The sequence below is a fragment of the Ictalurus punctatus genome, chromosome 29 (genome assembly GCF_001660625.3).
Source record: "Ictalurus punctatus breed USDA103 chromosome 29, Coco_2.0, whole genome shotgun sequence".
NCBI classification, from domain to species: domain Eukaryota; kingdom Metazoa; phylum Chordata; class Actinopteri; order Siluriformes; family Ictaluridae; genus Ictalurus; species Ictalurus punctatus.
The window spans coordinates 2,073,805-2,098,538 of NC_030444.2; the positions used below are offsets into that span (position 1 = coordinate 2,073,805).

The window sequence follows — 24,734 nt, forward strand, 5'->3', positions numbered from 1 at the left end:
GAATTAAAGAATACGGTGTTTATGATAAATATATATATAGCTATAGAAAGAGGAGCATAAGGATATCAATGAATTCAATGGAGATTTAAATTTTAATTGGAAAGCAGGTCAAAGGGGGAACAAAATCACATTATAATAGGCCCTGTGGTAATACTGGACGTTTCAAGCCTATATATACACGTGTAACGTATTTTTAAGATCTTGTACACATCATGTAGCCTACAAGAAATGCACGAGCAAGATATCCTACAGTTAAACCTACACTGTTTACATTTTTATTGTTTACATTTTTACATGGACTCTCTAAAACCTGCGGCTTATAACTTATTCATGTGTTTTCGTTTGTTCATTTGTGCATTTGTAATTCGGTATAAAAAAAAATGCATGGAACATTAAATGTAAATATTAATAACTAAGTTTTACAATGATAAAAAATCGAATTTATGTAGAATATATAGCCTATAGCCTAGTGATAATATATAATATAGGATATAGTGAATTAAAAAAACAAAACAAAAAAAACACACAACTTTGCTCATGACCTTGACTGATGAATTAATTCATTTATTAATTACGCAAATGTTTAACTGTCTGTCTACAAAAGTAAATGGAAATAAAATCGTTCATTTAAATAATAATAATAATAATAATAATAATAATAATAATAATAATAATAAAGCACAAATTTAACATAAAATCAACAACTCGCCCGCTGGCGATGTAATATTGTGTTTGAGATACAGCGCGTCACCCTGCACGAGCGCTCCCTGAATCAGCCAATCACCGTCCTTTGAGCGTGGGCTGGACTTATGATTGGTTGAGGTGACGGCAGAGGCGCTGTGCTGTGATTGGCTGGTCGGGCTCGTGATTGGCAGAGCGGAGCGGTAGATTCGGAGCTCCTCATCCCCGGCGCTGTCCACATGAGAGCGGGTTCTGGAACGCACCGCGCGGGAGCTCACACAGCGCACGCACGCACTCACTCACTCACACACCGCGAGCGCTTCCAAACGGACGGATTTTCAATAATAATAATAATAATAATAATAATAATAATAATAATAAATTAGAATTCCTTCACGCAGTGAAAACAAAACTACAGCCACAACAAGCATCCTGAGGAGAGTCTTTAATTCTATTTAAACCTATTCTCACGCGACCGCAAAACTTCATTTTTTTTTTTTGTGTGTGTGTGTGTGTGTTTCTGTGCGGGACGCCGGAGCGCACGCGGATTCGTGCCATGGCGCGTTACAGAGCGCGCGCTTTATATATGTAGAGATGCGCCGTTTAGGTCCTCACGTGCAGACGCTCGCGCTGTCGGAGTTACAGAGAGCGGCTTCTTCTACAACTAAATCTAATGGGACGCTTGGAGTTCAAGAAACCAGCACAGGACTAACGGGAGGAAGAAGTGCACCGTTTTTTTTGAAGGTGTAAAAAACAAACAAACAAAAAAAAAAACAAGCGGATAACGGGATTTTACAGCGTGGGAACAATTTCCTCAGTCGAGCTTCATCATGGCTGCATTTGATTTTTCTTGACCCGTGCGTGTATGCTTCCTGTTGGGATTGTTTCCTCCAGAAGGGTTTATGGCACAAACCACAGACCTTCCATGTGCATCTGAACAGAAATCATTCTTCATCATAGGCTATATGCGGTTATATATTTTTTCAAGAATTTTTCTTTTTTTAAAGAACAAATAACCACTTCTTCCTTCTTCCTCGAGGAACTCGTTGGCCTTCTTCAAGTTTTTTTTTTGTTTTTGTTTTTTTTTGTTGCTGTTGAATTAATTTTATTTTATTCTTTTTAATTGAAAGTGTTGGAGAACCGACTGAATGGACTGAACGTTTAAATAAATAATAATAAAAAAAAAACCAAACAAACAAAAAAAGAAATAACAATCTGTGCATCACGTCGTTCAAGTCGTTTAACCCGCCTGGAAGTGGCCGTGACCTCTGACCTATGGAAATTCACTGCAAGCACGACCCGTTCGCCGCGATGCATAGTAAGTGTAAATAATAATAATAATAATAATAATAATAATAATAATAATAATATGCATTGCAAAAAAATAAAATCCCTTTTTCAGTGTATACTGATTTGCATGTATTAGATTGGACTCGAAGTCATAAACGGCTCCTCAGGTAGACAGGCTGCTGCATTTTATACGTCTGAAAGCTGATATATTCAGGACCTGGTTTGTGCGTCAAGCGCGTGAGATTTTGAAGCGTTTTACACACTTAGTTAAAAATGTTGTGGATTTCTGCAGGGTCACACTAGAGTCTCACACTATACCTAAACTACAGGCTACCTTTTCCTTGTCGCTGAGGTTCTCTACCAATTCAATAATGCACATGTGGGGGTTTCATTTATTTATTTATCTATTTATAGGAAAGAGTATTTGGTGTACTTTAATTACCTTCAATTATTTGGAAAAGGTTCCAACATGTACCCTTGATGGTACAAGCGACAAGAGTTTAGAGTCCCTTTATTTTTAATTAAGAGTGCGTTGGGATGTGGACTGGCTGGCTGTTTTTGGTTAAATCATTTCTTCATTTAAAAAAAATAAAAAATAAAAAAAAAGAAAGAAAAGAAAAAGAAAGGCAAATATCTGAACCTGGTTCTGAAGAAAAAGAAACAACACAACGTCCTTCACATTAGTGTGAAATGAACTCGTACACTTTCAGAAATCAAGGTGCTGGAGGTCCTTGTCGCTGGACTGGAACCATCAAGAGTGCATGTTTGTTTTGATGGTTATGATGGTACAGTCTGGTATTTATTTCTGAGAGTGTAACCTATAGACTGGCGAATTCTTGGATTGGATGTAAGTCACAGAAGAGTGGTGTGTAATGAACCTATAGTGTTAACCTAACCACCAAGAACCCACGAATGGTTCCACACCATCACACGCTTAAATAAATAAATAAATAAATAAATAGATAAATAAATAAATAAATAAACAAACAAAATGAAAAAGTACCTTATCACAATTCTAGCCTATAAAATGAACATTTTTTTTTGATTTAATGTTTAATTTCTATTTACAACGAAATGATTGTTCATTTCTTTGTGGCACCAGAAAAGAAAAAAGAAAAAAAAGAAAACAGAAAAGTGACAGGATCTTTCGGAAAACAAAATGCCGCATCGTTCTAGAGAAGCTTCTAGAGTCATGCATGTCTTATAATTACAGCCTTACATTGTTAGAATACCAGCTTACATATTTTGCATTGTTTTCTATGGATAATATTATGCATTTCTACCGGATAATAAGGCTTTTGAGGTTAACAGGTTCATTTCTGACATTCTCTTCTAATGAGCTCCTTCTCTGTTAAATTAACTCTCTAACATGCTTGAATTATCACCTAGTTCGTGTTGTTGTTGTTGTTGTTGTTGTTGTTTGTGAGTAATAATATGAGGCCAGTTGCATACGGATAAACACAGGAGGTGTTACTTCAACCCTGGGGATCCAAAATGATTAAATGGTGATTTTTTTCCCCTAATAAATATATATATTTTGTTCCTTTAGATAAATAAATAAATAAACAGATAAATAAATAAATAAAACCGCTACATTTTCCTTCCGTCAGTGTGAGCCCAAACATGTGAACAGTGTGAGGAGGTTCTGTCTAGAATTCCGAGTCCGCCAAACTGGATTGCTTCTGGATATTCTGAACGACAAAAACAACACCCGACTTTTACTTTTCTTTTCTTTTGCGGTGTGTGGATTAGTTAACATCATGCAGACTGCTGCATGATGTCAAAAGATGAAAAGAAGAATCTGCTCACTCGGTCGTAACCTGACCTGTAACACACTGTTGTGGTTATTGGATCATCATCATCATCATCATCATCATCATCATCATCATATTATTATTATTATTATTATTATTATTATTATTATTATTATCATTGCTTGTGTTCGTTCTCTCTCTCTCTCTCTCTCTCTCTCTCTCTCTCTCTCTCTCTCTCTCTCTCTCTCTCTCTCTCTCTCTCTCTCTCTCTCTCTCTCACACACACACACACACACACACACACACACACACTCGCGGCGCGGTGAATGAAGCGCTGCATTTTACGCATTTCAGCGCCGGAACGAATCGCGTTTCCTTTTCGACACACAGCGAGAAAGAGATCACACACACACACACACACACACACACACACACACACACACACACACACACACACACCAAATATATTACACACTTTTATAGGCTATATTACACCGACAAAACCCGGCAGCACGTGCACGGCTGTAGGACAGTTTAGTTTATTATGCACGTGCTTTGATGTGGAAAAAAGAGCGAAATTCTCTCTCTTTTTTTTTTGGATAGATGTTGTTGTTTTTTTTTTTTGTTTTTTTTTGGTGAATGTGGAGTGAGTGATGATCCGAAAATATTGGTTTGATGATGCACATAGTAGATACAGAAGTAGGTTATTATTATTATTATTATTATTATTATTATTATTATTAGCCTGCTACAGTGAATATTATTTTAACCCATAAACCCTGGGATTATGGAAATGTGCCCTGCATAGAAGTCCTGTACCAAATCAGCACTTTATTCATTCTGCTGGGTTTAAAAATATAAATGAAATAATTTAAAGCCTACAGTTAAGGCACCTGTTTGGATTAAAATAAACCCACTGAGGAAACCAAGTGAGGATAAAGTTTCGGGTTGTTCTGTGTTGGGTTTGTGAGGGTGCATTATTCATCTCTGCTGTTTAGTAATTATTTAGTAATTATTTAAAATGCAGTGTGGAGTAAATGATGTAAAAGATGTTTTACTCCTCTCCTGAAGTTTAGGTTAGGAGAGCGTCGATATTTCCATCAAATCCAGTACATAATAATAATAATAATAATAATAATAATAATAATAATAAATAGACATGAACAATGGCAAACATAGGCCATAATTTCTCCTACAGTTTGTGATAGCATTTATTTGTTTGTTTACTTTGTAATTAAGTCGTTTAAAAGCACATTGAATTCCATTTCGCCTCAGCGAAACACAGGAAAGTACAGTTACGGGAAAGATTTGTACTTTATTGTACTTTAATAACCTTAACACATGTTTTTGTCCAACATTTCTGTGAGATGAACGCCACCGTTAATCCTCCGTAGCTAACTTTACAAACCGGATGCTAGCATGCTACTAGGTAGAAACGTAGGGGGGAAAGCCACGCCCACAAGTCTGACGCTGAATTTCCACAGGTTATTTAGCATGTTAGCAGGGTGGCAGTGTAAGCCACGGGTATTCAGCTGGAAAACATTAAGCGTCCAAGCATAAAACATTAAAAGAATGAAATTCATTTCCTTACAAAGTTCTGTGTAAACCACTAACATGACAGAATGGGGACTCGTCATTTTGAAAGGTTTAAGTTTTGTTTCGCACTGGTACTTCCTGGGCCACAGAGTCTGAATAAACACGTTTCTCTGTCTATTTGTCTGTAAACGTTACATTTTTGTTGTTTATTTTTTGTTGTTTGTGTGTAAATTCTAGCCTAGCCTTTTAGAGGGTCTGCTACAGAGGCCTTGGCGTTTGGAAATCTGTCGTCAGCGCTACATTCAATGCTCTGCTACAGTATTTTTTCAGTTAATTCATCTTCCTTCATCGGTAAGGGCTTTATCCTGAGCAGGGTTGCGGTGGATCTGGAACTCATCCCATTACCACCGGGCTCAAGGTTGGGAGAATTCACACCTATTTAGCCAGTCAACCTACCGATATGTTTTTGGGCAGTGGGAGGAGAACCTGGAGGAAACCCAGGGTTTTTTTTTGGTTCAGTCCACTTAGATACTTTGCTGGGTCCACATCTGGAACACGGGCCCCAGTTGACAACCCAATGGTCCCAGTGATGCAGCAGTTTTGCTCTGTTGACTTATGTGAAAGCCTGTTAACCGTGATGTACGAATGAGCTACATCACATTACAGAATCTGGTGATGACTCGGATGAAACCGTTCCCTAGTCCATATTTTTGTTTAGTATTTTTTGGCGTATATCATCTTGTCGCTAGCCTATGGGTTTGTGTAAGTGCACTGGATATTTTCCACGCTTTTAGAGATGGCTACGAACGTCCAAAACATTGCGCTATGTAACGATTGAATGGCACTAGAGTTTTTAAAAGACTCTGCTAAAATGCTAATGAGAGAAATTTCAAGCACCCCCCACCCCCCCCAAACACCCCGCACCCCCTCAGAAAACCATTCTCTCTGTTTGTTGTCTGCATTTTTAAACGAGGTGTTGGCTCACTTGGCAGTTTTCATTTGGGCCTGTTTAAACTGCCTCGGCCAGATAAAGGAGCGTAATGGGAGCGCGTCGCTAATCGCGCTTTTATTTTCTGGATGGAGGAGCACGAAGGTCTTCAGGCCGCTTCTCAGGCTTTCGGGGCGGAAGCGGCGCTGAAATCAATCACGGCTTCGATTTATCAGCCGAGTGGGGCTCAGCAGGGAAAATAAAAGCGAGAAGAGGATATAGATCACATCGGAGAAGTCGGTTTCGTTCCATTCTACACGTAGCCTCGATGACCTTAAACACGTACATATGCATACAAACACACATACACACACCGTCGGTGTGTTTCAGGACAATTTGCTGCAAGTAAAGACCAATTTGCAGCTTTACAGACAGTACTGATACACTTTCAGCTGTAACACAGGAAAAGGAAAGCTTCTACAAAAAGCAGTCCTGGTAAATGGTCCGCCTTTTAACCTTCTACAAAGGTTTCTCATTCAAGGCGCTAGCTCTGCCATCGTTAGGAACTTGCATGTTGCTCCTTCAGTATCTTGCCCAAGGACACTTTGCAGTCATCTGGGTGATCCAACCATGCCATTAGTGGACAACCCGCTCTACCACCTGAGCCACAGCCGCCCAGTCACGTTTGAATGCTTGCTCTCTAAGTTGCTTATGGGGAAACTATGTTCAGACTAAGCTGAGCTCGGGTAACAGGTCCTGTTTTAGTGTCTGTTTCATGTTTAGCTACACAGAAGGAAGTAATCAACCGAATATTGAAATAAGCCCATAGAAGGAAAGATTTCGTAGGACGTCTTTGTCATGTTAAGTAAAACTAGGTGACAGAAAAAAACATACTGTACAGATATATTTTTGTTCCCCAAGGTAATATACAGTATACGACACCTTCCATCCATCCATTTTCCATACCCATTATCCTACACAGGGTCATGGGGAGCCTGGAGCCTATCCCAGGGAGCTGGCGGGGGACACCCTGGACGGGGTGCCGACCCATCGCAGGACACACTCACACACCTATTCACACACTACAGACAATTTGGAAATGCCAATCAGCTTACGTGTTTTTTTGGCCTGGGGGACGAAACCGGGGTACCCGGAGGAAACCCCTGAACATGCAGAGAACCTGCAGGCTCTGCGAATACAGGGCGGAGGCAGGATTCGATCCCCCTACCCCGGAGGCGCGAGGTGCCGATATGGTGATGCTTTCTGTAAGGAAATATTTATTTAACATTTCTTGACACTTATGGAAAGAGTCTCCAGTGTCAACACTTTGTAACAGTCATTCATTAGGACAAGGTTTTCTTCTCGTACTGCTGTGGTGTAAGAAGAATAAAACACTTCAGGGAAATGTTGTTGCTAGGAAAATAATCCATTTCAGGGTAGTAACAGTAAATCTGCTTATTTCTTGGCTGCATTACAACAGTCCATCATTAATCATCGTCTTCTAACAGCACACCCTGTCGCGTTTTCACTAACACAATTTATTAATGGCGAATATTCTCAATGGCTTTCTACAACATTTTAGCCATCCGCTATCTCCGTTCAGCTCTTACTGATGAAGTAATTCAGTGAGTCAGTTGGTGAGTCTATCAGAGAGTCGGTAACTGAGATAGTCAGTGAGCCAGTGAGTTGGGCAGTGAGTCAGTTACTGAATCAAGACAGTGAGTCAGAGTAAATCAGTGTGTCAGTCAGTGAGCCAGTCACTGTGTCAGTCAGTGAGTCAGAGTAAATCAGTGTGTCAGTCAGTGAGTCAATGAGTAAGTCAGTAAGTTAGTGTCAGTCAGTGAGTCAGTCAGTAAGTCAGAGAGTAAATCAGTGCGCCGGTCAGTAAGTCAGTGAGTCAATGAGTAAGTCAGTACGTTAGTGTCAGTCAGTGAGTCAGTCAGTTACTGCGTCTCTGTCAGTAAGTAAGCCATCGAGTCAGTCAGTAAGTCAGCGAGTCAGTGAGTAAGTCTGAGAAAATCAGTAAGTTACTGTCAGTCAATGAGTCAGTCAGTGAGTAAGTCAGAGAATAAATCAGTGAGTAAGTCAGTGAGTCAATGAGTAAGTCAGTAAGTTAGTGTCAGTCAGTGAGTCAGTAAATTACTGTGTCAGTAAGTAAGTCATCGAGTCAGTATGTCAGTCAGAGAGTAAGTCAGTCTGTCAGGTAGTCACTCAGTGAATAAGTGAGTGAGACAGTCAGGGAGTTTCAGTGAATCAGACAGTGATTCAGTCATTGAGTAAGTAATTCAGTAAGTGAGTGTGTCAGCCACTGAGTCAGTCAATGAGTCAATCAGTGAGGTAATCAGTAAGTCAATCAGGGAGTCAGATAGAGAGTCAGTCAATGCATCAGTAAGTGGGTCAGTCAGTGAGTCAGTCAATGTGACAATCAGCGAGTCAGATAGAGAGTCAATTAGTGAGTTAGTCAGCGAGTCAGTCGTTGAGTAAATCAGTAAGCGAAAATGCCACCTGGCGGTAAAACAAAAATAAAAAGATTCCTACAGTTCTCATTAGCTAACTGGTCTGATATGTGATAAAGATCAAAGCTAGGATGTGATGTGAGATTTGTAAATGTAGCTTTTTGTACAATACAAAGAGAATCACTCATTCCTATACATCTCCTATCCTCTGTAGTGACAGAGGAACAAGGAGAAAAGGTGCGTCCAGAGATAAAGAAAGGAGAGATAGGTAGAAAGACCTGCAGAGAGAGAGCGAGAGAGAGAGAGAGAGGGATTGAGAGAGAGAGAGAGAGACAGAAAGAGGGATTGAGAGAGAGAGAGAGAGAGAGGGATTGAGAGAGAGAGAGAGAGAAAGAGGGATTGAGAGAGAGAGAGAGAAAGCGGGATTGAGAGAGAGAGAGAGAGCGGGATTGAGAGAGAGAGAGAGAGAAAGCGAGAGAGCGAGAGAGAGAGAGCGAGAAAGTGTTAGAGAGAGAGAGAGAGAGAGAAAGTGAGAGAGAGAGAGAAAGAGAGAGAGAGAGAGCGAGAAAGTGAGAGAGAGAGAGAGAAAGAGAGAGAGAGAGAGAGAGAGAGAGAAAGAGAGAGAGAGCGAGAAAGTGAGAGAGAGAGAGAGAGAGAGAGAGAGAGAGAGAGAGAGAGAGATGGATGGATGGTGACACATTACTGTCTGTGAATTGATGCGTTTTGTATTCGGGGCATTAGGGAAGCGAGTTTGGTTTTGATATAACCTGAAGCGGTGTGTTTAAGAACTATCACGCTTGTAGGCTGGATTAGCACACACAGCACACTCCCTGTGTGTATCTTTGTGTAGTGTGTGCGTGTGTGTGTGTGTGTGTGTGTGTGTGTTTCAGGGAGGGGATTCTGCTCTGAAGCAATCAGTATGTTAATATGACAGAGTAACTGGATTAGCATGGCAATATTTAATGCGCACACACACACACACACACACACACACACACACACACACATACACATACACTGAAGTAAATGTAACAAGGCACACACTGATAATATAATGTCTCCCATTCATGGTACGAGCTCCATGCTGCACCTAAACACTCAATCACACAGCGAGGTATAAACACTGCTGTTAAACACGGACATTTGTTACAGCTACCGTTGTAATGTGTGTGAAAATAATTCTCCAGAGACCTTCTCTGATCACACCCCTAGATGTCATCCTCAATAAAGTACCCTTGAGGATCCTATTAAAGTTACAGTGTTGACCTACTGTATGTATGTAAGTAATATTCAGCTACTGGAAAAATAGACTTTCGTTACAACAGTAACTTATTTAACACCTTGATTTGTTTTTTTCATAGATTTATCATAGGGGACTTTCAGACTAGCTAGCTAGCTGTTTAGCTATTTAAGACGATCTACGTATGCTAATGACGACCCATTACAATGGTATGCAGCTAGCTAGATTGATTATTTATCTCAAGGCGCTAGCTAGCTATGTATGTTTAACTAATGTACTTCTATGTCAGCTCCTCGTCGAAATGCTAACTACCTTATTTCAAAGCAAACTCATGCTAGTTTGTTAGGTTTTAACACATTAAATAATCTTCAGGGAAGTTTAATCTGGGACAATATGGTTTGCGTAAAAACGTCAGGAGTGTAAAAATGCTTATTCGGAAAGTCCAATCTGGGTTCTGCGAAAGAAAAATGAAGGTAGTACTTAATATAGACAATGTAACACGAACGCATTTTCTCTCACGAGTGGTATATTAATTACAGACGGAGTTTCACACATGCACACCTGGCTTGTTTAGCCACTGGCAGTGTTTCTCAGTTCGAGTAGGTCATGTGCAATTTTACTAGTTAGCCACTAGGGGCGTGGCTCATGACTGAGGGAAAGATGAGAATGTACGACTCCGACCTTCAGGTCAAAGACAAGCGCACACTCTGCAAAGGGACCAAACACCAGCACCGATGACGTCTAGAAGGATTCAGACCTCTCAGAGATCTGAGTGGAGGTCAGACATGGGATGGGGTGGCAAGCCTTATTTCAGGGGTGGCAGCCGAGTATAGCCACGCCCCTTGACCAGCATGCTTTTATCCAGTGAATCAAATCCTGAGTGGGGATATTAAGAGTTAAGGGGTCTTGTTCACGGGCATTACAGAGACCCTCACCCTTAGGACTGACTGTCTCCGTCACTGATCCGCCGTGTATATATATTTTAACGTAATGCCACCAGAACATAACAACGCGATGACGCTTAGCTACTGGAACGAAACAGTCGTTTCTCGTGTCCTCTGTAGATTTGATGGAATTCTGAAATCTGTTACATTAATAGAATAAACTCACAACCCTGATGCACGCTGGTTTTCTTTTCAGGGCACGGAGGGGTGAACCAGCTTGGGGGGGTGTTTGTGAACGGGCGGCCGCTGCCCGACGTGGTGAGGCAGAGAATCGTAGAGCTGGCTCACCAAGGCGTACGGCCATGCGACATTTCCCGCCAGCTGCGCGTCAGCCACGGCTGCGTCAGCAAGATCCTGGGCAGGTAAGCCTTATTCATGACTTATTAAGCATTCATTAATGTCTAATGAATGTGTAATTATAATTTTTACAATAATAACTGCAGCGCCACAATTATACACAACATTTTTGACTAGGGATTTTAAAAAATTCATTTATAAGCCATGTTACGAGAAGGTAACATTACCGACCGTTATATATAAGTCGAGTGCTAGCAAGTTCGCTAACTCACAAAAGCGTTCTGATTTGTACTGACTGTGTACAATGTTTGATGTTTCATCGACTAATCTATCATAAGGTCAGGACATTTGTACATCACATTTCCAGCTTGTACACTACTAAGACTAAGCGCTTTCTCTTCTTCATCGTGACGGATTAGCGCCTGCGTTATCGATCGCCGATGCTAAGCGGCGTGTTTAAAGCGGGTCAAGTTTAGCAACGGACGTTTTTCTCGCCGAAGCCGTTTATTTTCAGGTGCTGTCTCGTCGACAAGAAGTTAGCATGATGGCACCATTAGGGTTAGGAGAACGACAAAATATTCCCAATGTTCCGTTAGCGCCTTTGGGAACCGCCGCAGTACAGGAACACCGTGCACCGGCGCAGCTGAGTCAGCAGTTCCTGCTTTTGTGTGACCGAGTTTGAAATAAAAAAAGAAGAAGAAGAAAAAAAAACTTCCCTCGTCCCGAATTGGAGCGGGTCAAAGCCTTTTTTTTTTCCTTCTCTTCCTCTCTGTCACAAAAAGAAAAGATTCATCACATTGTACATTTGCATCCGAATGAAACGGGTGGCATACATCTGCCGAGGAGGGTGAAGGACAGAGAGAGAGAGAGAGAGAGAGAGAGAGAGAGAGAGATTTAGGAAGAGCGATTTAGAAGAAAATGATTTATAAAGAATGAGAAGAAGAAAGAAATAAGGAAAAGACACGAAAGGCAGAGAGAGAGAGAGAGCAAGAGAGACAGAAAGAGAGAGAGAGAAAGAGAAAGCGAGAGAGAGAGAGAGAGAGAGAGAGCATTTGAATAGATGAAGGTGTGGGATTAGTGCTAGGGCCTTTAGCAATATCAAAAAATGTGTTTGCCATTGTTCTCTCCCTCTCCGACCCCCCCGAAGCCCCCAGTCCAGCTCAGTCATGCGTTACCGCTAGGCCCCGTGTGCGTGTGTTAATTTCCTCCCTGCTCTCTGGCTAACCGGCACACAACAAGAAAGCCCCTGCGTTTAATAGCGCGTGGACCGAGTGTAGCACGCTAAAATAAATAAGGTGGATGAATGTCCATACCTCATCTCATTAATAGCGGGATTTTCACAACCGCTTATTAAGCTTAGCTGTTTTTCTGTATATACTGCAGGGAGAAAGGCTACAGGGTCTCTTTGTCATGTGTTTCAGAGTTGTGTGTGTGTGTGTGTGTGTGTGTGTGTGTGTGTGTGTGTGTATGAGAATGGTAGTCCCTGTTTAGTTTGTAGTACTGAAAATATATTTATAAAACCTTAGCGAATTATTTTAAAAACCAAAGAAGTATATTTTCAGTGATATACACGACCACCCTCCATCAATGGTATTAGCTAGCCGGCTAATTATAATATAATTATGAAATTCTTTCGAGAGTATAACTTTAGAGAATAATTTTAGAGAGTATCCCTTAACTTTAGAGAACACTTACGCAGCTAAGGTTAGCATATTAGAATGTTCCAAATAAAAGCAAGCTCATAGAAGATACTTACCCAAAGGTAAGTAGACCAGGACACAAATACGTTCAAATAAAGCAAAAACAAAACTAGCATGTGTGTAACAATATATATAAATATAAATAGAAAAATATCCAGGTAAAAAGCTAGAAAATGTCTAAACCAAAGCTAATAAATGGAAGTTCTCCCCTCAAAAAGCTAACGTTTTTGCTAATGATTTGTTGTTGTTGTTATTGTTGTTGTTATTCCTAACAATCACTAGCATTTTCAAAACTAGACAGTTAACCTGAGAGAAAATTCCTAAACAAACGCCAGCTTTGTAAAATCTGTCTAGTTAACATGAGAGAGCTTGAGAAATAGAAGCTACCTAATGTTTCAGAATATCCTAAAAATTAGCCAGCTAGCATTAAGAAAAATTCCCACACGAAAGCTTGCCCGCATTAAACCTTCTCCCTAAGCAAAGTTAATGTGAATGAGAAAACGGCTATCGAAAGCCAGCTTATTCAAAATCAACTACACAGCATGAGCGAGCAAACGTTTGCGGATATCCTTAAAATGAGAAAGCTAACCTCCGTGAAAAACAATATTAGCCGTCATTAGAGTGTGTCCGTGATCAAAGCTAGCAACCTTTTAAGAATATCTGTAAAATTAGCCTGCTTACCTGTCAGAAAACCTCTAAACCAAAGCTAGCAAACATGAGTGGTACTCCCTGCTAAAAGCTAATGTTAGAGCTAATGTTCCCAACCAATGCTAGCTTTGTAAAAAAAAAAAAAAAAAAAAAATCTGGCTAGTTAGCATGAGTGAACTTAATAAAGAAAAGCTACCTAATGTTTGAGAATATCCGTAAAATTAGCCAGATTACCTGAGAGGAATCTCCTACTGTACGTAAACATTTAGAGGTTCTCCTCTTAAAATAAGCTAGAAACGTTAGAAAACGTAGCTTTTTCAAAAGTCGCTAGCTAACTTGAGAGAAAATGGTCAACAAAAGCTAGCTAACATTTGAAAATATTTACCAGAGGCAACAACAACAACAAAAATGGAACTTCCACCTGTTTTGGGGTGCCTGTGTAACTCCACAGTAGCGGTTAATGGCACACAGACACCCAGGGCTGAAAGAATTGAGTTTTTCATAAATATTTCTTTAAAAAAAATTGTTTTTCTTACCTATACTACTAGGTTTCAGTGTTAGGACTGCATTGTAGTGGTTGTATACGGTGTTTTAATATCGATAAAGCTTTACCTGTGCCGTCTGTTTTTATCTCTGTACCAGTGGTATCGTGGAGAGGTGTCACTCGTTCGCAAAGCATCCGATTCACACCCCTCCCCTTTCCCATCGCGATGCCCACCAGCAGCTAAACACGTATATAAAGAGAGTCATGATACTCGACACACGGAAACCCAACAGTCTCCTGAATAAACTCCTAACAGACTTGCGGCGCTAAAATAATTCATTCGTTTACACCGATTGAAAATGTCCTAGCTTTTCTGTCCAATCAAACGCTGTCTAGAATGTCAAGTGTCCCGCCCCCAACTTTCGAAGAATCCTTTTAAAGTACGGCTTAGCAAACGGAACGAAACGTACTCATGAGTGAGTGATTTTGGTGTAGGGTTAATTACTAAAACTCCAGCGCTTCTCTGATCAAGCAGAAAAACAGTCGAATCGCGTAACGCATCACCGCGCCAGTATCATAACCGTCAAATCGCTGACAGGCTGCGTTTTTTGATTGACAGGTACTACGAGACGGGCAGCATCAGGCCAGGCGTGATCGGAGGATCCAAACCAAAGGTTGCTACACCCAAAGTCGTCGACAAAATCGCTGATTACAAACGCCAAAACCCCACCATGTTTGCCTGGGAGATACGAGACCGACTACTGGCCGAGAGAGTGTGTGACAACGACAGCGTGCCCAGCGTCAGCTCAATCAACAGGTCAGTGTGTGTAACGGAAACAACGACACACCGTTCACGTGAACTCCACAAACCAGACTGTTTATTTAAAATTGATTGTGTGGGGTTGTTGTTGTTGTTGTTTTGTTTATATGGTGTCATGTGCCAACCGCTAAGTACCGTTAGCTCTCACCGGTCCCGATCTTACGCGTGTACCATACGTCGTCCGGTTGGAACCTTTGGTACTTGGTACAGTTTTCTGGCACTAAAAAAGTTTTGTTGCTTTGTCCAGTCGGAAGAAGAAGAAGAAGAAGAAAAACCCCACAAAGACGACGAAGAAGGTATAGACGAAAAAGGCAGAAACAGAGGGGGATGAGACAGCGAGCCACACACATATTCATGAGTCCAGGTTCAACACCATGTGTACGATGACAGAGAAGGGAAGAGAGAGAAAGCGACAGAGAGACAGAGAGAGAGAGAGGGAGGGAAAAAAAAGAAAAAGGGGCTTGTGCTTTGCTTGAGCAATCATGCAGGAAGTGCGAGGCTGTGCTGCCTTGTCAGCCACTTCACACACACACACACACACACACACACACACACACACACACACACACACACACACACACACGCATGATGTCTGTTTCCTCTTTGTCTACTGTTTACCGCAGGATCATTCGCACTAAAGTCCAGCAGCAGCCTGGCCAATCAGGAAGCGTCTCTGCGCATAATTTAGGTAAGACCCATACACATACACTTTAAGCACGTTACAGCAGTTTTAAGCGCCTCTATGCAGGTTGTACAAAGTTTCCCCCCTCCCCCACTAATTCAAAACAAATAAAGCGCAAGGAAAAATAAACGCGGGTAATATAGGAATCTCTAAGAGGAATACATACGATCCAGCTCGCTAAGTCTAGCTAGCTAGCGCTAATACAGCGTAGAAAACAAAACCATCACGACACACCGCGTCCGTGTGTTTTTATCGCCAGATCTGCGCTCAGTACGAGCCGGGTAGTGTTAGCATGCTACGTCAAACACTAAGCTATAAACGTAAGTTTCGGGTTAAGGTTGATCTGGATGACTCACTCTCTGAGGAAATGAAAGAAAGAAACCCACACATCCTGTTAGTCGGAGATTTTAATACTTCACAAAAGACTTTTTCACGTTCGCATTCTCACTCTCTGTCCCGATTGGCTGATGATCACCGTGTTCTCTCGCGAGTTCTCCAGCTCGGCAACCGGGCGGACAGTTCCACTGAACTCGTGGCGTTTGTCACCACGTAGCCGGGTTTCTTCGTTTCGTGCCTAAAGGTCGGGTGTGATGATGCTGCAAAAAATGACAAAAAAACAACAACAAAAAAACAACAACAAAAAAACACAACTAGCGACAACTAAACGTGACACACAGGCCATCAAGGGATCTTTAAGCAAAGTTGTGTTATCCACTATAACAAGCTAGCTAGTATAAATATTGACTGTGCGCTGAAGTTTATAAGGATATAGAACTTTCTGGAATACCGAGAGTCTAAAAATGATCAAAACCGCAAGCGATGTCCCTCTCAGGAGCGACTCCATCCGTCACGTGCTGTAGTGAAGAGAAAGTTCCGGATCTACTTAAGCCTCTGTCAGTAATCTTCATAATCTCACATCACAGCTTAATCGAAAAATTAATTTCCACCCGCACCCCCCTCCCCCCGACTTCAGATTAACGATGATAAATCGTTCTCGTACTCAGACGGAAAATTGAAATTTCGAGATTTTTGAATACCGAGCGCTCGCGTCGCGTCTCCGTGAAAGAAAACACAGAGAAAGAATGAGAAAAGCAGATAATTGAAATGATAAATGACGAGGAAAACGCAGGGATATGCATTCATTACGGTCTCCTCGCGGTTCGCGAACGAGGGCGAGAACGGGGGTCTTTTATCTGTTCGCCTGTTTTCGAGCAATTTGTTTTCCGTCTCGCGCGCTCTTTTTTTTCCCCGGCTCCGCTCGGGAGTCCGGATTAGCGGCGTCTTCGCACCCTGTAGTGTCCCCTCGGGGCCACCGTCCTGTCACTCAAGTCGAACGTCACCTGACAGGAAATGAGATAAGGCCGGGAGAGCGAGCACGGAGGGCTGACAGGAAGGAGCGGGTTGAAAATAAGGCTGTTGGAGTTTTATCCGCCGGCCGTACACACACTGACAGCTTGTTGTTGTTGTTTTTTTTTTTTTTCTTTCCGAAAAAGGCTTTAGCACGAAAAAATAACAAACCCCACACACACACACACACACACACACACACACACACACACACACAGGGTCGAGCAGGGCGAGAGCAAGAAACACTGAAAAACAACAACTGACAACACGATGGTGGTTCATCGCTAGCTAAAAGTGTATAAATAAAGTTTTAGCGTCAAGCTTGATATGCAGGGTGTGTGTGTGTGTGTGTGTGTGTGTGTGTGTGTGTGCGTGCACGATCATATTGCAGCTGGTCAATATGAAATGATATCGTAGCCTTTCTTGACCTTTCAGTGTCCACCGTGGCGGTGACCCAGGTCTCCGCGGTAACCAGCGACGCCGCAGGCTCCTCGTACTCCATCAGTGGAATTCTGGGAATCAGCTCGGCGGCTGACGCTAGCAAGAGAAAGAGAGATGAAAGTAAGAATGAGTGTTTTGTGTGTGTGTGTGTGTGTGTGTGTGTGTGTGTGTGTGTGTTTTAATCCTCACTATAGCTAGCATTTTTGTTATTTACATTCCAGTACATATCAGCTGGCACACCAATACGTTTCCATTTCTCACACACACACACACACACACACACACACACATGGCACAGATGGAAGGAGCTGAACACTGACAGATGTATCGGGGCAGGGGGATTGGACACCGCTGACACGTCTTAGATAAACATCTCTATCCAGTGGAGACACCATGTGTGTACGTGTGTGAACGTGTACATTAAAATGCCATCTATGGGTAGACCCCTGCTGCATGTGAAGCAGCGCCAGATGCCACACACACACACACACACACACACACACACACACACAGCAACACAGACACAACAAACTGCAGTTGATAAATAAACAAGAGATTTTATTGTAGCGGTTGTATACTATCAATAAAGCTTTACCTGTGCTGTCTGTTTTATCTCTGTACCAGTGCTATTGTGGAGAGGTGTCACTCGTTTGCCCAACAGCGGGCACACACCCCTCCCCTTTCCCATCGCGATGCCCAGCAGCCGCTAAACACGTGCATAGAGTCATGATACTCGACACACAGAAACCCAACAGTGTCCTGACTAAACTCCTAACAGACTTACGGTGCTAAAATAATTCATTCGTTTATACCGATTGATAATGTCCTAGCTTTTCTGTCCAATCAAATGCTGTCTAGAATGTCAAGTGTCCCGCCCCCAACATTCGAAAAATCCTTTTAAAGTACGGCTTAGCAAACAAAACGAAACATACTTTGTAAACAAAACATGCCAATGCTTTGAAGGATGTGAATCGGAACAGAGTAATGTTAGTCAATTGCGAATCTGTTTTTAGAGGATTTAAACCCAACATGGTGAACAAATTATATTATAGAATCCAGGCAATTTTATTGGGGTTATCTCATACAGTGTGGCAAGTAATAATCTGGAAAGACCTCTGTAATATAACAGTCTAAAATTGGATTTAACGAGAAGCAAATCAGGAAATGAATCACATGTAAATGAATCACATGAATATGAATCACATGTAAATGAATCACATGTAAATGAATCACATGAAAATGAATCATATGAAAATGAATAAATAAATTAAAAGGGTAAAGTACGGCTTAGCTCGGGTTGTGAGGTAAGCTAAACGCTATTGGCTATTTAAAAACGGGGAGGAGCCACTCCATATGTCCCGCCCTGACTTTTCACTTAACGCGTCACGAAGAGGCTCGAGCATAAACGAAGATGTGAAAAGAAAGCGAGTCTCTTTTACAGTCTGCTATCTCACTTACTTACAAGCGCACACACACGCACACACACGGGTTGATCTATGCACCAATTAGAGCGATGTGTACCAGTTTAATTAAAGCAGCAGCAGACCGGTGACAGTGAGAGAGAGAGCGAGAGAGAGAGAGAGAGAGAGAGAGAGAAATGAATTTGTGTGTTTAATTGACATGGTGGGACTGCAGGTGGTCAGCTCTCTGACAGCGAGATATGCTCACACACAGAGCCGTGTGTGTGTGTGCGTGTGTGTGTGTGAGCTCTGAGAGGGGTTCACTTCTGCTCATTGATGGTGTGTGAGAAAGTGTAAGTTAATATGGTTTGAATGTACAGTATGTATAACAAAGTCATGTGGGACCTGAGCGATGGTGTATAAATATGTGTGTGTGTGTGTGTGTGTGTGTGTGTGTGTGTGTTCAGTGGTGCAGTATAGTGTGACTCGCATCTGCTCAGAAATGGTAATGGAACCAGAGAAAGGGAGGGATATGAGAGAGGCTTAGGATTGTGTGTGTGTGTGTGTGTGTGTGGGTGTGTGTGGGTGTTTGGGGAAAACCCCGTGGTGACCCAGTGACCTCAGTCAACCAGAAAGGAAGTGGGAGGAAAGGGAGAACTTGACTTGTGGGGCCTCTAGAACAGAGGCATTGTGTCTGAGCATTCACAGAGAAGAGAAGAGAGGGTGAGGTGAAGAACATGGGAGAGAAAAGGAGATGGGGAAGATGGGAGAGAGGAGGAGATGGAGAACTTTGGAGAGAAGAGGACATAAAGAACATGGGAGAGAGGAAGAGATGGAGAACTTACAAGCGAGGAGAAGACGAGGAACGTGGGAGAGTGGAGGAGATGGAGAACACGGGAAAGAAGAGATGATAAACATGGGCGAGAGGAGGAGATGGAGAACGTGGGAGAGAGGAGGAGATGATGAAGGGAAGAGGAGAGGAGTTGGGGAGAGGGAGGGAGGGATGAAAGGAAGTGAGCAAAGGAAAGGAGAAAATAGATGAAATGAGGTAAGGAGAGAACAGGGGAGAGAGAGAGAGAGAGAGGGGTGAAATGAAGACTGGAGAATAGGGCAGAGAGATGAAAGGAAGACAGAAGCGAAGGAAAGAGAGAAGAGAACATGGGAGAGAGATGAAAGAGATAGAGAGGAGAGGAGAGAACAGTAAGGAGAGAGAGAGTATGAGAGATAAAAGGTAGGAAAGACGAATGAATGGAGATTAGAGGAGGAGAGATGTGTAAAGAAGCGAAGGGGGGAAGAGAAAAGAGAAAAGATGGCGAGAGGAGAAGAGAGATAAAAATGTGAAGAGATATGTAGAGAGAAGAGACGAAGAAAAAGAGAGAAAAAGCTAAAGGCGTGATGATATTCAGATAGCTGGACACACACACACACACACACACACACACACACACACTCACACACACTTTCCCATAGGTTGATCTTCAAAGCTAATATTTACAGAGGAAAAAACTAGCTAGCTAACACAGTTCGATAACTGAAGTAGCTGTGTACTGAGGTAATCCTCAGTACACAGCTAACCCACACAAGCTAACCCAGCTAAGCTACCTAACATTTCCGGAAGAAAGCGCGCTAGCTAGCGTTGCTAGATGTAGCTTGTGTGCATATTTATGTAACACTAAATGTTTCACAAACAAGCTAGCTAATATTTACAGAGGAAAAATCTAGTTAGCGAACACTGCTAATAGCTGATGTAGCTAAAGTATACACACGTAACGCTAGACGACACACACACACACGCACACACACACAAACATACACAATAAACTCAACTAGCTAAGTTTTCCAGAGAATATTCACACACAGCATCTGTGTGTGTGTGTGTGTGTGTGTGTGTGTGTGTGAGAGAGAGAGAGAGAGAGAGAGAGAGAGAGAGCCGATCTCATTGTCGCTATTGTCTCTACTTTCTGAACTGAGGAAGAGCTTCCCCTCAGATCCCACCCTGTGTGTGTATGTGTGTGTGTGTGAGACAGAGAGAGAGAGAGAGAGAGAGAGAGAGAGAGAGAGAGAGAGAAAGAGAGAGAAAGAAAGAGAGAGAGAAAGACTGCAGCTGAGGTCTTTGTGACTGGTTACAGAGGGTGATTTCCTATAGTCAAGCCAAAACAAAGAGCCAAAGGAGCAGCGGCGGAGCGTTACACACACCACCACAACTCACTGAATATCTAATACCTCTGAGGAAGTGTGTGTGTGTGTGTGTGTGTGTGTGTGTGTGTTAGCAGCAAGTACATATAGCTCTTAAGGACTAAAAGAAGAGTTGGAATTAAGCAGCGGTCAGGTCCAACATGAATAAACTGTAATATCTAATTAACCTGAATATGTGAAAGGACGCAGTAACGTGAAAAGTTTAAAACGACAGAAACGTGACTCTACGCAAGCAAACAAGAAGCCAGAGTGCGGCCTTTTCTTTTGGAAAAGAAGAGCAACAAGCAACCTGAAGAAACTCAAAGTATCGCTGTATTATTTTCATAATAAATATTTTCAAACTGGTGCGCCTGTAGCTACACACTCCGAGGAAAGCGCTATCTGCCCTCTTCCGCATACATGAGCTCACAGACGCCTACGATTGGTGGAGAGAGAGAGAGAGAGAGCGTATGCCCCGCCCACCCTCAGTCAGTTTTGCTCTCTTGGACTCCTTGGTGTCGGCAGGGGATGAAAAGGAGAGAAAACATGAAGAAAGAGGGATGAGGGTATGAAAATGAGACAAAAAATAAACGTGAAGAAAGAGGGATGGAGGAAAAGAAAAAAAGAGAGAAAATATAGTGAAGAAAGAGGGATGGAGAGAATGAAGAAGGAGAGAAAATGTGAAGAAAGAGGGATGGAGAGAATGAAGAAGGAGAGAAAATGTGAAGAAAGAGGGATGGAGAGAATGAAGAAGGAGAGAAAATGGGAAGAAAGGGATGGAGGGACTGAAAAAGAGAAGCATAAAGAAAGAGGGATGGAGGAAAAGAAAAAAGAGAGAGAAATGTGAAGAAAGAGGGATGGAGGGAATGAAAAATGGCCACTATAATTAGCTTAAACACACACACACACACACACACACACACACACACACACACACACACACACACACACACAATGGCGACAGAGCAAGAAGCTTTTTCAGAAACCTTCAACCTTCATTATGTGTGCGTATGTGTGTGTGTGTGTGTGTGTGTGTGTGTGTGTGTGTGTGTGTGTGTGTGTGTGTTTCAAGTGAAAGCAATAAGCCGGCTGAAATGGTGCCATCACACAGACACGACTGATCAATTGAATTCTATCAGACACACTGACCGCCGGGATTAAGAGGGTCAAAACATCACAGATCATACACTCCACGCCGTGTGTGTGTGTGTGTGTGTGTGTGTGTATGCGTAGCTGCTGAGTAGATCAGAGTCACTGCATACACACACTACAGAGGTGATTTGTATTTAAAACATAATTGAGATGAACCGTAATTCACTCCACATCTCTCCGTCTGTCTCTCCGTCTCCGTCTCTGTGTGTCTCTCCATCGCTGTGTGTGTGTGTGTCTCACTCTCTCTCTGGGTGTCGATTGCTCATGCCCTCTAAGGTCTCTAGAAAAAGGTGTTTTGGAGAAATGAATTGGCTCTATACGTGTGTGTGTGGTGGTGGTGGGGGGGGATTTCGTCTCTATTCTCCTCTGTTCGCCCGTGCCTCGTTGTCTGTAATCATTCGCAGCCCGTGGCTCTCTCAGCTCTTATAATTGTCTCCTCAGAAACTCCGCAATAACTCATCTGTGTGTGTGTGTGTGTGTGTGTTTGTCCATCCACCAGCATTCATTTCACCTATTTCACAGCTTATCTTACCAGTTCAATGTTCTTTACTAAAAGAAATCAGGAAACGTTTTTCGGACTTCCGTCGATAAGCGCCTACAGGATTCACATTAAAGGAACACTAAAACGTGTTCAGATTTCTAGAAGATTCCGTATAAATGCTCACTCTCGTGGTATTCATGGCTTAAAGTCGAGATTCCGCCCCACTCCCCCACCCCCAAACAATGTCGCTGTTTGCTTAGCGGTACATGCTAAGTGTAAATACTGTATCATGTTAGTCAATCGGAATGTTTTCGTAGTAATTTATCGACACATCTGAGGTAAAAGTCGATATTTCGGACTGATCTGTGTCATTTCCGCTGTCCTAATGTCTTTACGTTAAGCTATATGAGCTTACTGTGTCCATTTCTAGTTATATTAAAGGTATCTAAATGGATTGCATAGGAGTGGCCCTCTCTTTCTTGTGGCATTTGTGAGTTTGAGTGCAGTTAGCAGTTGAGGCTAAGTATAATTATAGAAGGATTATCTTAGTCATTTTTTCAACATATCTGAGAGAATTTTTGATATTCCTAATGATTTTGTTTTGCTTTCATTCTCGTTGGTGCCTTAATTACATTGTACATACTGTATATATAAATGAATTAATAGATCTATGCTAGCTAGCTAGCTAAATCACTTACCTCAGTGATTAGCTAGCTTGTGCTTGGTGTCTACAGTTCTCAGTTGCCTAGCAACAGTTTTCTCACAAAGTTTAACCCAGTTGCCCAGAGTTAATGTACCCAACAGGTAGCCTCAGTCACCTATCCTCAGCCCCCACCCCCACTTTTTGTTAAACAAACTCATTTATTTTTCGACATCGCAATATATTGTCTTTATTTTACAACGCACTTTCATTATACAGGATTCACGTGTCGAATTTTTCTACCAACAATCACAGCCGTAATCTTTTACTCTCTGTAGATCTTCAGGACTCTTCGTTGGCGAACGGCCACGCCCACTCAGGCCGGGACTTCCTGCGCAAGCAGATGCGGGGGGAGCTCTTCACGCCACAGCAGCTCGAGGTATTGGACTGCGTGTTCGATCCTGATATTTACTCCAACCATGACACCATCAAGCCCGCCCAGGTAAGAGCTGAGAGGGTGGGGCTACACAGCCAAGAAAATGTGCACACGATGTCCCTCTTCACAAAGCTCACTTGCCTGGCTGCCGGCGCTGCTTGACCCGTTTCTGACCTCACCGTTGACCCTATGCCCTTGTGGACCCTAACGTTGACCCTTGGCCTGTGTGAGCTTATGCTGCTTCTGCCGCACTGCCTATATGTTTTGTGTTAAGTTAAATTGGGTTAGGGCACAGAGGTTTAAGGGTTAAGTAGTGCACACTTGACATTAGACTTTTACACACGTTCAGTGCTACTTTACAGAGTTTCACACAATATATCATGCAAAAGAAGTCAAAGATTAAATATAAATAAGACGCTATAAATCGGTCATGAATAAATGTCATAACAGTTAATGTCTGACTAAGATCCTAATAAAAGTTTCTTTTTTGATAATTGTTAATTTAGGTATAAGAGAGCAGTTACGACAATAAGGAAGACGATTGCTAACTAACTAAATAACTAAACAACAAAATAGTTAAATAAATAAATACTACCGACAGACGAGGATACAGTAATGCTACACTATGGCCCATCAATGTCTACACAAAGCTTTTGTTCAATTTTCTGTTTCTCTGCATGGTTACAGCAGTGAGTTAGCATTAGTAATAGTGTAGTACATGTGAAGTCACTGTTTTGTGAGGTAAATTTGTACAATCTTCGTGCGTACGTTAACTATCCAGTTTGCCATTGTGTTTGCGCTGCTAATTGGCTACTGTGCTGTTCTTAAGTTGGCTTGGCTTATATGTGGCAATGATCTTACACACACACATACACAACTCGTTTGATGTCACAAGCAAGCAAGCAAGAGATTGTTGCTATGGCTTCTTTGAACACAGTTGGATTTGATGCCTATGCGTATGCTCTGAAAAACACGAAATACAAACACTTTCTTTAACATTTGTTCTTTCTGACTAGTCTCTTCTGATAGATAACATCACAGTTTCACTAATTTAAAATTAATTTTAAAAAAGTAATGATTTGTAAATACATTATTTGGACACGTGAAGGCACATTTAAGCGCTTAAGGTCTTCAGAACAATGTTGCTAGCTAGCTAATAAACCAGGCTAATTATTTAGCTAGCTAAGTCCTTTATAGAGGCA

General features: G+C 42.0%; 1 protein-coding gene across 3 annotated transcripts in view; it reads left to right on the top strand.

Moving 5' to 3' along the window:
- pax5 (paired box 5) overlaps window positions 1-24,734 on the top strand; it is a 52,091-nt gene that overhangs the window by 4,232 nt on the left and 23,125 nt on the right. Inside the window, exons 1-6 of one of the 3 annotated variants that reach the window (XM_017461412.3) lie at window positions 824-1,999; window positions 11,026-11,191; window positions 14,578-14,775; window positions 15,402-15,466; window positions 17,243-17,368; window positions 23,435-23,598. In XM_017461412.3, coding sequence (XP_017316901.1) covers window positions 1,957-1,999; window positions 11,026-11,191; window positions 14,578-14,775; window positions 15,402-15,466; window positions 17,243-17,368; window positions 23,435-23,598 — 762 coding nt within the window. In that variant the 5' untranslated portion in view covers window positions 824-1,956. Of the gene's footprint in view, window positions 1-823; window positions 2,000-11,025; window positions 11,192-14,577; window positions 14,776-15,401; window positions 15,467-17,242; window positions 17,369-23,434; window positions 23,599-24,734 lie in introns of those variants that run through there. The other 2 variants (XM_017461413.3, XM_017461411.3) reach the window with 2 other exon arrangements.